General features: G+C 42.5%; 1 protein-coding gene across 9 annotated transcripts in view; it reads left to right on the top strand.

Annotated features, from left to right (window-relative positions):
• AMBRA1 (autophagy and beclin 1 regulator 1) overlaps positions 1-12,852 on the top strand; it is a 172,257-nt gene that overhangs the window by 78,264 nt on the left and 81,141 nt on the right. For all 9 annotated transcript variants that reach the window (XM_019656468.1, XM_019656469.1, XM_019656467.1 and 6 more), the window contains 2 exons: positions 2,009-2,089; positions 2,532-2,632. In XM_019656468.1, the coding sequence (XP_019512013.1) occupies positions 2,009-2,089; positions 2,532-2,632 (182 nt within the window). The remainder of the gene's footprint in view (positions 1-2,008; positions 2,090-2,531; positions 2,633-12,852) is intronic.

Genomic DNA, 12,852 nt, shown 5'->3' with positions numbered 1-12,852 from the left:
GAGTTTAAAGTCAAAGAAATATGATATGATATGGAAAACAATAGTATGCTTTCTGTTTGGGGGAAATAAAAACCAAGTACTGACTTTTAATGGATCAGCTTCCAATATTCCTGGTATTGATTTGTCTCGGAATGCTCAGCACCAATGCCACCAATTTATAAAAACCGTCCTAGGCTTTCCTTTCTGGCTTGTAAAGCTCCCAGTGGTCCATTTAAAAGCCAAAGTCTTGTCTTAATTTTGGCTCCAGGGTTGATTTGAAGATTATCTCATTAAGTTGAAGATAATCCAAAGGGAGAATTCAGAAACTGTCCCAAATCAAGCTCTCAGAGGCTCATTTATTTTGTGGAGTTGGTTAAGCAGCTAATTAACTGCTTTGTCCATCCAATGACCTTTGGCTTGTTGTTCCTTTGATGCACTGGAAACTAAGCCACGTGATGTCTGTCCTCTTTTCTTGTACAAAGCAGTGTATGGTGCAAGGAGCAAAGGCTTTAGTCAGATAGATCTTCCTTGAATCCTGCCTCAACCACTTACTAGCCGTGTGACCATGGGCACTTGCCTCTCTGGTCCGTAGTTTCCTTATTTGTAAAACAGATAATGAAACATCATGGGATAGCTAGAAGTATTAAATGGGATAACATATTAATACCCTTAGTATTAGAACTTAGTAGATATTTAATAAATGGTGGTTATTACAAACCATAAAGAAGACACCTAGGGCCGGCTGAGTGGCGCATTGGTTAGGAGTTGGCTTAGGACGCCAGCTCTGAGCAGCACGGCCCCGGTTCGGATCCCACATGAGGGCCAGTGATGTTGCACCCTCTACAGCTAAGATGGTGTACAACAGCTTGACCTAGAGCTGGGCTGCCGTGAGTCGCTGGCGACGGTGTAGCCTGCAATAGGGCTGGACAGCAGCAGGCATGCACTTTCATGAGCTGCCGTGAGCTGCTGTGAGCCACCGTGAGCGGCCGTCCAATGGCCAGCGAGCGACTGCCTCACCTGGGGAAGAGCGCAGTGATAATACCAACATGGGCCAGTGAAGCAACATCCTCCACAATTAGACTGAAGAACAAAAGGACAGCAACTTGTCTGTTCCCTTCCCCCAATTCCCCAATAAAATCTTTTAAAAAAAAGGAAACATCTAGACTTTTTTTTACTCAACTAACCTTACTTATGTTTGCATTGTCTAATATTCATCACTGTCAATTATTCAGTCTCTAAAAGAAGGGACTGCTTAGTGTTTTTCTTTCACTTATCAATGATTTTTTTTTTCACACCAAGAACCTAAACAGATTCATTGAAAGATAACCATTTGCTGGTTGAAACTGATGGGGCAATTTTTCTTCTTTCAAGATCTCCAAAAGCCAAAGTTTCTCTGTATCTTTCAATCTAGGGAAAGGCGCGCACACACGCACACACATACACACACACACACACACACCCCTCCCCCCACACACACTCTAGATCAGTGGTTCTCAACCTGTGGGTCGCGACCCCACAAGGGTCGCCTAAGACCATCGGAAAAACAAAAAGCCTAAGACCATCGGAAAACAAAAAGATATTTACATTACGATTCATAACAGTAGCAAAATTATAGTTATAGAGTAGCAACGAAAATAATTTTATGGTTGGGTATCACCACAGCATGAGGAACTGTATTAAGGGGTTGCGGCATTAGGAAGGTTGAGAACCGCTGCTCTAGATCCTTTTAAAGATCTAAACCTGACTTCAATTTCAGAAGCTGCAGAGTTCAGAGAGCACATTAACTCAAGAAAAATTTCCCTTCTCCTTGCTGAACTGTTAATAAATGCTTGTGAATGTTTTAATTGAGGTACTCCAGAAATACAGTATATGAACGTGCCGCCCAAATTAGTAAAGAACCAGATCACTGATTTCTCTGGAGTCTTCTCCTAAGTGTAGGAATTTAGTTTGGGGAATATTTGTCTTTTGGGTTGCTGGCTGATTCTGCTTTAGTGACTCTCTTATGTGCAATTTTTTTTGTTTTCTGCAGGGACAATGGTGACAGATCCAGGCACCGAGCTCCACGCAATGCCCGGATGTCTGCACCTTCGCTTGGACGCTTTGTCCCCAGGTAAGAACTGGGTGGTCAGCTTTTATGAGAGACTTTTATAAGGGAGCCTTTATGAGAGCCTGGGATTTAGTTTTTAAACCTACTTTCTGGTCTTTGGATTGTCCATATCTGGAATTATTTTCTAATGAGCCCACAATCCAGTCCTGCCACCTAAAGACTTGGCAGGAGATGATTGGCCACAATAAAAAGAGAGAGATTAGTGGCATTGGGAGCATCCTATTCAATAATGGAAGCCCTGGGAAACTTCAGAAGAAAGATCAGGAAGTAGGTACAAACCTGTGAAAGGACAAGTCCTAGGAATTTTTACTCCATGCTGGGGCTCTGTGGATTCGTAAGCTTAGTGGATCCCCTAGCCTTGATTCTTGAGGGTAGGTTCATAGGATATCTCCCTTGTTTTATGGTCGTCTTTAGTAGGCTTTTTACACATGATTCCTTCTTGTAGGCGTTTCTTGCTGCCTGAATACTTGCCTTATGCTGGGATTTTTCATGAACGTGGACAGCCTGGCTTGGCTACTCACTCTTCTGTTAACAGGGTCCTGGCAGGTAAGGAAATGTTTCTTTGGATTTTGAAAATGTGAAGGGGCAGGGAGCCAGGTACAGCTTTCCCTTCCTTTACCTATGTTGATGGCATCTTGGCATCTGGCTGAAAACTCTTTTTTGAAGTCTTGTACTCAGCTTCCTACTTCAAGGCAGGAAACTGCAGGGTTGAAGAAAGCTCTTCCATTCCCACTTCCTTCCAACATCTTTAAAAAACATTTGGGTGGGGAGGGGGGATTTTGTTTTGTTTAAAACATCTGTCTCTTAATCCAGCAATTAGATTCTGGCTATCCTTTTAATTGAATGACAAAGGTGTCTTGTTCATGTTTCAGTTGGTGAGATGCTCCTGAGCCAGATCCTGTGATTTAATTAGGAGCTTAAGGCACACCTCTCCTACCCTTTGCTCCTGGCAGCACGTAGAGGTTCCAGGCACTGTGGAATCTTCCAAGGAAGGAGAGACCCACAGAGCTGGCTCAGAAATCTCCACAGAACAGAAAATGGGCTGCACAAGCCCAGCTGAGGCAGTTTTATGGTGGCTGAGTAGCTTAGTGATCAGTGTTTGGGGGCTGAGATGCGTGACGTGAGCAGGCTCTGGGATGTAGTGCGTGCTGCTGCCTCTGGGCAAGCTCTGAGGAAGGAAACAAAGCACTATTCCAGTTTTTTTTTTCTGACAAAGGGCATTTCCATCATACTCTTTTCCTCCCTCCCTTCCACCTCCACTGCCAACCTTAAATTTATGTATGTGAAGGCATAAAAGGTATAAAAATCAAGTCACATTTAAGTATATCTTTATTTTTTTAAGTGTATTTTTAATAAGCATCTTTTTTTTTTAAGTTTTTTTATTGGGGAATTGTGGGATGGGAACAGTGCTGGGGAATTGGGGGAAGGGGAACAGACAAGTTGCTGTCGTTTTGTTCTTCAATCTAATTGTGGAGGACGTTGCTTCACTGGCCCAAGTTGGCACCATCATTGCGCTCTTCCCGGGCAAGGTACATCAGTCGCCAGCTTCTGGACGGCCGCTCACGGCGGCTGCTGGCCGCTCACGCTGGCTGCTGGCTACACACGGTAGCCCATGGCAACCCACTGCAGCAGGGGTTGCAGCCTACGCTGTCACTGGCGACTCACAGCAGCCCAGCTCCAAGTTGAGCTGTTGTTCAGCATCTTAGCTGTAGAAGGCAGTGACACTGGCCCTCATATGTGGGATCCGAACCGGGGCCCTCTGGCGTCCCAAGCCAGCTCTTAATCAATGCGCCACTCGGCTGGCCCCAATAAGCATCTTTTTAAAAAATTTTAAAATGAAGTTATGTTTTGGAAAATCTGGGCCATGTGATGGTTAAAGGTGTTAACGGTAGGGAGGGATCTGTATGAGGCAGTGGCACTGTGAGGTGGGAGAACGGGATTTCTAACCAAGCTGCTGTAACAGCTGGTAGGTCATGAGAGCTGGCCTTTTCTAAGTAGTGTATTCTTGACCCAACGTCAAGGCCTAGAAATCCCAGAAACCTCAGTGGTTTCTCGGTCGGTCACCAGGACTTCATAGGCCCAGGCTTGGCTGGAGCTGACAGCAGCGTGGTCTCCTGACAACCATATCTGAGGAGGGCTGTGGCCCAAGTCGGCAAACAGACCCCATGGCTCTGTGCTGCTCCTCACTGGTGCTTCCGTGTGGCTTGGCTGATAGCATGTGGAAGCTCCTCACTGGCAGATAATCACTTGCTGCCAGGCAGTACTACAGAGCTCTTCTCCACCCTTCTTTGTTCCAGTCATCTGCCTCCCCCACCCCACACAGCACCTCCTGTTCCTCTACTGCTGGAAAATCTTGGTTTCTTGGCATTTCGCTTTTTTGGAACAGCTGTATGGTTGTTGGTTTTTTTCCCTTCTCCTTTGATTTAATAGCTCTACCTCCGTTTCCTGTTCCTTACTTTATGCCCAGAGGTCTGACCCCCAATGGCCCAGTTTCACTTACAGATACATTTGAATATAAGGGTTGTGTTCCAGCAGGCAGTTGTTTACAGATAGGAAATCTGAGAAAAATTCTCTTAAGAAAGGATACAATGTGCCATGAGGGGAAGGAAATCTAGACTCTCAAGAATCTCACTCTTGAGTTAGATTAGCAGATGGTTCCCATTCACAATTAAACGAGTTTCTCCCATTTTATCAAGATATATGTTACAGAGCGCCTATTGGTCTTTTCTTAAAAGTCTTCATTGTAGATATTTGGATGTCCCTCCAGATTCTGTTGACAGTTGTCTTACTTTTTCCTTCTCTTGAGATAAGTCCAACAGTAATAACAACAAAAACAACAATCCAAAAAAGCCTATCATTTGTTGATCACTTGCCATATACTAGGGAGTGTTTTAAGTGCTTTTCCCAGTGATATTTCATTTCTTTCTCATACTCATCCTATGAAATGGGTGCTGTTATCTCATTAACAGTGAAGGAAACTGAAGCCCAGAAGGCTAACTTGCCCAGAAGTAGAGAAGCCAGATCTGAACCAGGCAGTCGGACTCCAAAGCTTTGTAGTTTGCCTCCCCATGGTCATTTTAAAGGACAAAGCATCAAAAATAGCATTCTCTTCCAGGAATTTAATCTGGAAGAGGGAAGAGCTCCCAGGGAACTTGGCTGATCTTCAGGGGTTTTCTTACTTGTTTTAGTTCCTCTTCAGGCATATCTACCTTGGAGATACTGCGGTTGCAGTTCCAGATCATCTCAATAAAACGAATTGTAATCTTTTTGCTGGTGGAGGGTCTGACCTTTAATTTGTAAAAAAAAAAGAAACAAACAAAAAAAGCAACAAAAAAACTTCTGTGAAGCACAATAAAGTGAAATACTATAAAACAAAGTATGTCTGTAGTTTAAGTGGCTTCTAGACAAAGCTTTTCATGACCCAGTGGTGCTTGCTGAGGAAAATCTTATTGGACACAGATGTTTTCCTTTTTATTAAACTTACAAGTGATCATGTAATAGAGCTAATATAATAATGGCTTTTGAAGTGAAAGACAAATTGGCCTTTTAGCAGTGAGCACTCCCAATTTTCCTGGAAAGGCACTTTCTCTTGTATGATTGGAATGAGGTTTATGATGTTCTCAGAACAATTGCATTCAACAGATATTTGATCTGCAGCTGTGTGCCAGGTGCTGTTGTAGGCTAACAGAATGAATAAGACGGACGTGATCCCAACCCATTTGTAGCTCAGAGTCTGGGTGGCTGACTGTGCCTCAGTCTTGCTGTTTGCTTCTTAACTCTAAACATAAAGCAGAACTTTGTGTGGTGAGTGGCTTTTTGCAGGGGTGAAGCATGGAAATCTGGGAGACATGAAGGGACAAAGCGTTTACACACCTGCAGTTTCAGAAGGCATGACCAGTACTATGGTGGCAAATGAGTCTCCAGGGGACTCTAGCCAGAGCCATTCAGAATCAACAAAATGGATTTGCAGAAGATTAAGATCTACTCTGCCCACTTCCTCCCACAAGAGCCCGAGAATGGTAATAGAAAACAGAAGCTACTAAAGAGAAGTGTTTGATAGTCTGTTAATGTTCATCTCTTCTGCCTTATCTTGGACCCTTCACAATTCTGTAGGTTCCTGGTGGCCTCCAGTCACCCATCAACCCATGTCATGACCCTTCTTCAGCAACACAAATTCTGAACCTGTACTTAAAGAGGTATAAATACACTTAAAGCTACTGCAACTCTTTACCAGGTACAGTTTTGGGGAAACATGCAAAAGTCCGAGAAGCTCCCCCTGCTGACTGTTTAGCAGACAGCTCTTAGCTCTGATTAAATAAAGAAGCAACTGATGATAAAGAAGGAAATGAAGTTAATGACTGCCTACTATGAGCCAGGTACTGTCCTAAGTGCTCTCGTCATATATTATCTCCTTTAATCATTGTAACAACCCTGTGAAGTAGATGGTGCATTTTCATTCTTCAGGGAAGAAAAAAGAGCTTCAGAGAAGTTCTGTCACTTGCCCAATATAACACAGTGAGAGGCAGGCCTGGAACTTTAAACCAGGTCTTTCTGCCTGGCTCATAACAACTCTGTTCTATCTTCTGTGCCATGTTTTGCCTGAGTTCACGTAGGGAGTATCTGCCAAAAGGTTCTTAAGCTTATACTATTTTTCTGCATGTTTGAGGCCTCATAAAAATGAAATGAGAAGCCCTGGCGTTTGACATCTTCCTGGTTAATTACTGGAAAAACAAAAACTTCTGAGGGATAGGGGCCTGGGTAATGTAGGACATTAGTTATTTGGCCTGCCTAATCTTTTTGACTTTCATCCTAATGAGCATCTGCTCCCAGCAGATGGTGGGCCTGATGTACTTAATTTAGTATTTTGATTAAAACCAATGGGAAGTGTCAGTATTTTCTTGCTTCTAGCCACAGATCATCGGGGCCTGGTCGAATGTCCTGAACTAGAAATGGCTTTGTGCCCAGCCATTCTAATTTCTCTTACGATTTCTTCTTTGACCCATTAGACCACACAAATTCTGAACCTGTACTTAAAGAGGTATAAATACATTTAAAGCTACTGCAACTCTACCAAGTATATTTAGGAGTGCGTTCTTCAGTTTTCACACATTTGTGAGTTTCTCAAATTTCCTTCTGTTGTTGAGTTCTTATTTATTGTCATTGTGGTCTAAGAACATACTGTCTATGATTTCAATTATTTTAAATTTGTTGAAACTTGTTTTATGGCTTAGCATATCATCTATACTGGAGAGTGTTACCTGTATGCTTGAGAAGATTGTGTATTCTGTCGTTGTTGTATGCAGTGTTCTATAGATGCCAGAAAGATCTACTTGATTGATAATGTTGTTTTGTATATATCCTTGCTGATTTTCTGTCTAGTTGTTGTACTCATCATTTAGAATGGGGTATTGAATTTTCCAGTTACTGTTGCTAATTGTGTATCTCTCCCTTCAGTTTTGTCAGTTTTTGCCTCATCTATTTTGGAACCTTTTTATTAGGTAGATATATGTTTTTAATTGTTATATACCTTCCTGATGAATTAACACTTTTACCCTTATAAAATGTCCCTCTGTCTCTAGTAATATTGTTTGTCTTTAAGTCTATTTTTTCTTATATTAGTCTAGCTACTCCCCTCTTTTATGATGGTTGATTGCATCACTTATTTTTCTCCATTTTATTTTCAACCTATTTTTACCTTTAAATCTAGTGTGTTTCTTTTAGAAAGCCTATAGTTGGATCTTGTTTTTTATCTAGTGTGACAATCTCTACCTTTCTATTTGATTGTTTAGTTCATTCACTTTTTTTTTTTAAAAGATTTGTATTGGGAAATTAGGGGATGGGAACAGCGCTGGGGATTTGGGGGAAGGGGAACAGACAAGTTGCTGTCATTTTGTTCTTCCGTCTAGTTGTGGAGGACGTTGCTTCACTGGCCCAAGTTGGCACCATCATTGCTCTCTTCCCGGGCGAGGCAGATCAGTCGCCGGCTCACAGTGGCTGCTGGCTGCTCACACTGGCTGCTGGCTACTCACGGTAGCCCATGGCAACCCACTGCAGCAGGGGCTGCAGCCCACTGCCGTCGCTGGCAACTCACGGCAGTCCAGCTCCAGGTTGAGCTTCTGTTCAGCATCTTAGCTGTAGAGGGCAGTGTCACTGGCCCGCATATGTGGGATCTGAACCGGGGTCCTCTGGCATCCCAAGCCAGCTCTTAACCAACGCACCACTCAGCCGGACCTAGTTCATTCACATTTAATGTTATTGATATGCTTGGATTTTTGTCTGTTTTCTGTATTTCTGATGTCTTTTTTGTTTCTCTGTTTATCATTTACTGACTTCTTTTATATTAAGTAGATATCTTCTGATGTACAACTTTAATTCCTTTATTGATTTTAAGCTATTGAGTTGTTGGAAAACTCATGACGCATTTTTGCAACGAAAAACAGAAAAAATACGTCACGACTTTTCCGACAACCCAATATATCAGGATCTAATTCAGCTTATATATACTTAATTCTGGTAAGATACAGAAACTTTGTTCCACTATAGGTATATTCCCTTCTCCCTCCTTTGTGTTATGATTGTCATATATACATGTATGTATATATGTATGTGTATATGGCTGACATGTATATATACATACATGTATGCATGTATGGTGTGTATGTGTATATTATATACATATATAATATATACATATTATATGGTGTGTGTATGTATGTATGTATTATATACATATACACATAATATATATGGTGTGTGTATGTATGTATATATTATATACAAACCTGACAGTACCATGTCTGTTGCCCGTCTCTCTTAGATGTTACCCACTTACCTGGTACCTTAGGAATTACTTTCAGGAGGCCTGTCTAGTCTTGTTTGGCCAACTAGGTGGGCATCTGGGACCTTGGGTTTGCTGACTTTTAGGAATTAGCCTGATTTCTCAACTTGATATCATATCTCTCTAATAAAACAAATTGCTTATGTATTATATACCAGATCTTCACTTGCATTGGAAAACCTGGGAAAGATGAATAGTAGTGAATATAGTTAGAAGGACATCATGGTATATTAAATAAATATGAATAGAAATGAATAGTAATTCTGGTGTTGGACCCATGATCTGCATGTTCTGTACCTCTCTGTTATCTAGTAGCCAAGCAAATAAAGTGAGTGGCACATTCCAACTCAACATCAATTAAGATGGCTGTTTATAAACCCCAGATAAATGGACAATTAGTAGTGGTGGTACTAGCTAGTGCTGCTTTAATAATTAATCCAATTACCTTTCATTCTGCTCCACTGATGAAAGGGAAGGCGATAAGGAGCTGGCTTGGTTGCCTGGGAAACAGACAAGTACGTGCAGCCCCGCTCCCTGAGAACTCAGCCTTCCCAGAGGCTTTACTGCACCAGGGCCTTTTACTTACTTGGTGTCTACCGCTCACCGGAGCGTCCATGTCCTCTTTACCCCAGCCCTTTACCACATCTCCATATACCGATACTGTACACCACTAGCGAGAGGTGTGCTTATTGAGAACCTGGGTCCCAGTTTGTAAGGTGAATTGCCTTTGCTTCTTCGGGCTTTTCTAGAGAAAAAATATTGGGCCTTGTCAATGAACTTTCCTGTCCCTTTTCTGTTAGGTGACTACGTTTTTTTGCGCCTCTGTTTCACCCCATCCCCAGGAAATTTCCTCTTGACCTTTCCCCATGGATGCTTTACACCTGCACCCTTTCTGTACTGTCACTGAAATGTACAGATCACTTTCTAAAGGCGTAGCATTTTCCAGGGCACTTTGGGTCTTATAAAAGAATTTAATGGTTAAGCCCATGGGGAATTTACAGTGTAGTCAGTGAGTGGCCTGATTTTTTATGTTTTGTTTTGGCCCTGCCACGAAAAATGTAATAATTCCCCTGAGACTTTCACTACCAATCCTGATAGATTAGCTGAGGGGAATGCAGCGTAAACCTGGGCTTGGCCTGAGGATTTATGTCTTTGAGTACAGTTTGAAGAAACTCTGAATGTGTCCCCATTCATCTTTTGAGTGGATCTGTGAGCATGAGTGAGTGGCGTCCAAGAAGGGCACCTGCCATTTGCAATGTATAGTCAGCTTGAGAGGCAGTGTAGCAAAGAGTGTGGGCTCCAGAGCGATTATCTGGGTTCAGATAATCATTCTGCTACTTCCTAGCAATGTAAGCTCAGTTAATTTATTTTACCTTTTTTGGGGACTCGGTTTTTTTCATCTGTAAAATGGACATAATAGTATCTAGCTCATAGGATTGTTTTAAGGATTAAATGAGTTAATATATGTGACACACTTAGAATAGTATTTTTTGGCACATAAGTATTCAGTAGATGTTAGCTAGTGTTGTTACTATGATTTTTATTACAAAGTTTTTGGGCCAGAATGAGTCAGAGCTATGCCATCTCATCACTGATTATAACCTTATTGATCTCTCACTGTTCTCCTGCCTTCATTCCTAGTGGTACTCTTCCTGGGTCCCAAGCAGGGCTTTCTCTCCCCTTTGCTATGGTCAGTGAATTGAAAAAACTGGGAGTTTATGCTCTATGGCACCAACAGATGGTAACCTGAAGGTCCCCATGTTGATAGTTTGACAAGGTAACATGACCACTGTTGCCTGCATGTAACCCACATGGGAAGAGTAGAGGAGTCACAGAGTTTGCATTTGAAAAACCCTTTTCCGCCCCCCGCCCCCATCAGAACTTGTGCTGATGAAATAAGTATATACACAACTGACAGTGCAACTATGTAACCATGGCAACATGGGGATTCTCAAAGTATAGTTCCTGGACCAATAGAATCAGCATCATGGGAACTTGTTACAAATGCAAATTCTTGGCCCTTGCCCCAGACCCACTGACTCGGCAATTCTGGGCTTGGGGCTAAGGAATTTGTGTTTTAAAGTGTCTTCTTGGTGATCTGGTGCGTTTTAAAATTTGAGAACCACTGGTCTAGATTAACTCAATAAGCTAGAAACAGACAGAGGAACAGGAAGAGATGACTTGGTAACACATTAAGAGATGTGCATGCCAGGAATCTAAGAGGTGTTCGTGATGGTGAGCCCCTGGCATATAACTCATCTTGATCTGGAGCTGTTAGTAATGGTCTCGTGATTACCTGCAGAGTGTTCAGCTGGTATATAAGCCCTTTTGACTGATAAGCACTTACATGTTTACATGGTTCAGTGTTAGGTTTATGATAGTACCCAAATGAACAAGGCACGATCTCTAGTTTCCATAAGCTTACCATCTACTGAGCAAGCCTGTCAGGCTCATAAACAGCTATAGGACAGTGGGCATTATGCTAAATGGTAAAGTAGAAGTATAAACAGAAAGCTGGCCGTGAGAGCTCAGAACCCTACAGCAGAAAGCACAAGTCCATTAAGCTTTTATGCTGGATAAACAGATTCTTGTTAGCTCTGCTAGAAGTTTGATTCCTAGGAGAAATTGACCTGTAACCTTTCATCTAACTTCTTAACCAATTACCCACCTGTTCCCCTTCTTCCTCCTGAAAAAAAATGTTACCATCAACATATCTGGATTGAGATCCTTGTACTTTGTTTTCGGTACTCGGGGGCTTCCCTAGACCTAGAGTGATCTCAAAGTTTATTAAGTCCTGTGCTTGTGTACTTCTTTAGAAATACTGCTCATTTTGAAGGTGCGAGCTAAAGAGACCCTGTAATCTAAAAGTACCCACTGGCATGCCAGAACGCTTCCACTTCTCTCTGCTGAGGTTATGATTAGTGTTGTTTTGATATGTTTTGCAACCCTCAGAACAATCGATACAACAATATAGAAATCTGCAGAGGAAATGTGAGGAAAGAAAAAGCCAAATGTGCGCTCAAAGCCCATTGAGTCCAGTGGAGGCAGTAGCCAGTCTCCAGTTTACTTACATTAGAAGTCTACAATCACTGGAAAACTTGGAAGGGTCCTCTTTGCTGCCCCATCTACTCCATCAGTTTTTACCCAAGTGATCAATATGAATGCCAGCCCTCCACCTTCTTTTTAAAACTCTGAGCTCACATTAGCTGTTCTTTCACTTTCCCCTTTCATGTCCTCAAGCAGCCTCATTTATTCCAAACTGACTGGAAATGCCATGGGAGCTGGCAGACAGCACCTCTCACCCTCTCTTCCAAAGTAGAGCCAACCTGTGGGTGTTAATTTCCTTTCTTTAACACCTACTGATACACAAGTCCAGCTCTTCCCCAGGGTCCTTGTGCCACTCAGCTGGAAGCCAAGAGCAAGCATGGGTATCTTGGTATAAGCCATGATGTGGAAAGAGGCACCTGCAGGTGGGTGACCAAGGGACCTTTTGGATTGTTGAGAATCCATGGGGCTTTTCTTTTGGCCAAGAGTTGAGTGTCATCCCAGAGCCAGTTATCCTGTAACCACAGTTTCTCATATTATAGGGCTACTGCGATGAGCACCTGGGTTTTTCATAAGCCAGCTTATGTGCCATGTCAAAGGGGCCTAGCTTCACCCCCTACTGTCTTGAGCTATCTTTGGGGCTTCCGGGCAAATAAACTCATAATTTTTACTCTTGTGGCTCATGGCTGGAGAAGCACAAGCCAAAAAAATATTCCTTTCTAAGCAGGGAATTTAACTGGTCTAGACTATAAAGGAGCAGAAGAAAAGCTAGACAGGAGGTAAAAGATAGAAGTTTCGGGCCGGCCGAGTGGTGCGATGGTTAAGAACTGGCTTGGGATGCCAGAGGGCCCTGGTTCGGATCCCACATATGAGGGCCAGTGAC

The sequence above is a fragment of the Hipposideros armiger genome, unplaced genomic scaffold (assembly GCF_001890085.2).
Source record: "Hipposideros armiger isolate ML-2016 unplaced genomic scaffold, ASM189008v1 scaffold_258, whole genome shotgun sequence".
NCBI classification, from domain to species: domain Eukaryota; kingdom Metazoa; phylum Chordata; class Mammalia; order Chiroptera; family Hipposideridae; genus Hipposideros; species Hipposideros armiger.
Note: the sequence above shows the minus strand (reverse complement) of the source record. Positions and strands in the feature narration are given on the sequence as shown.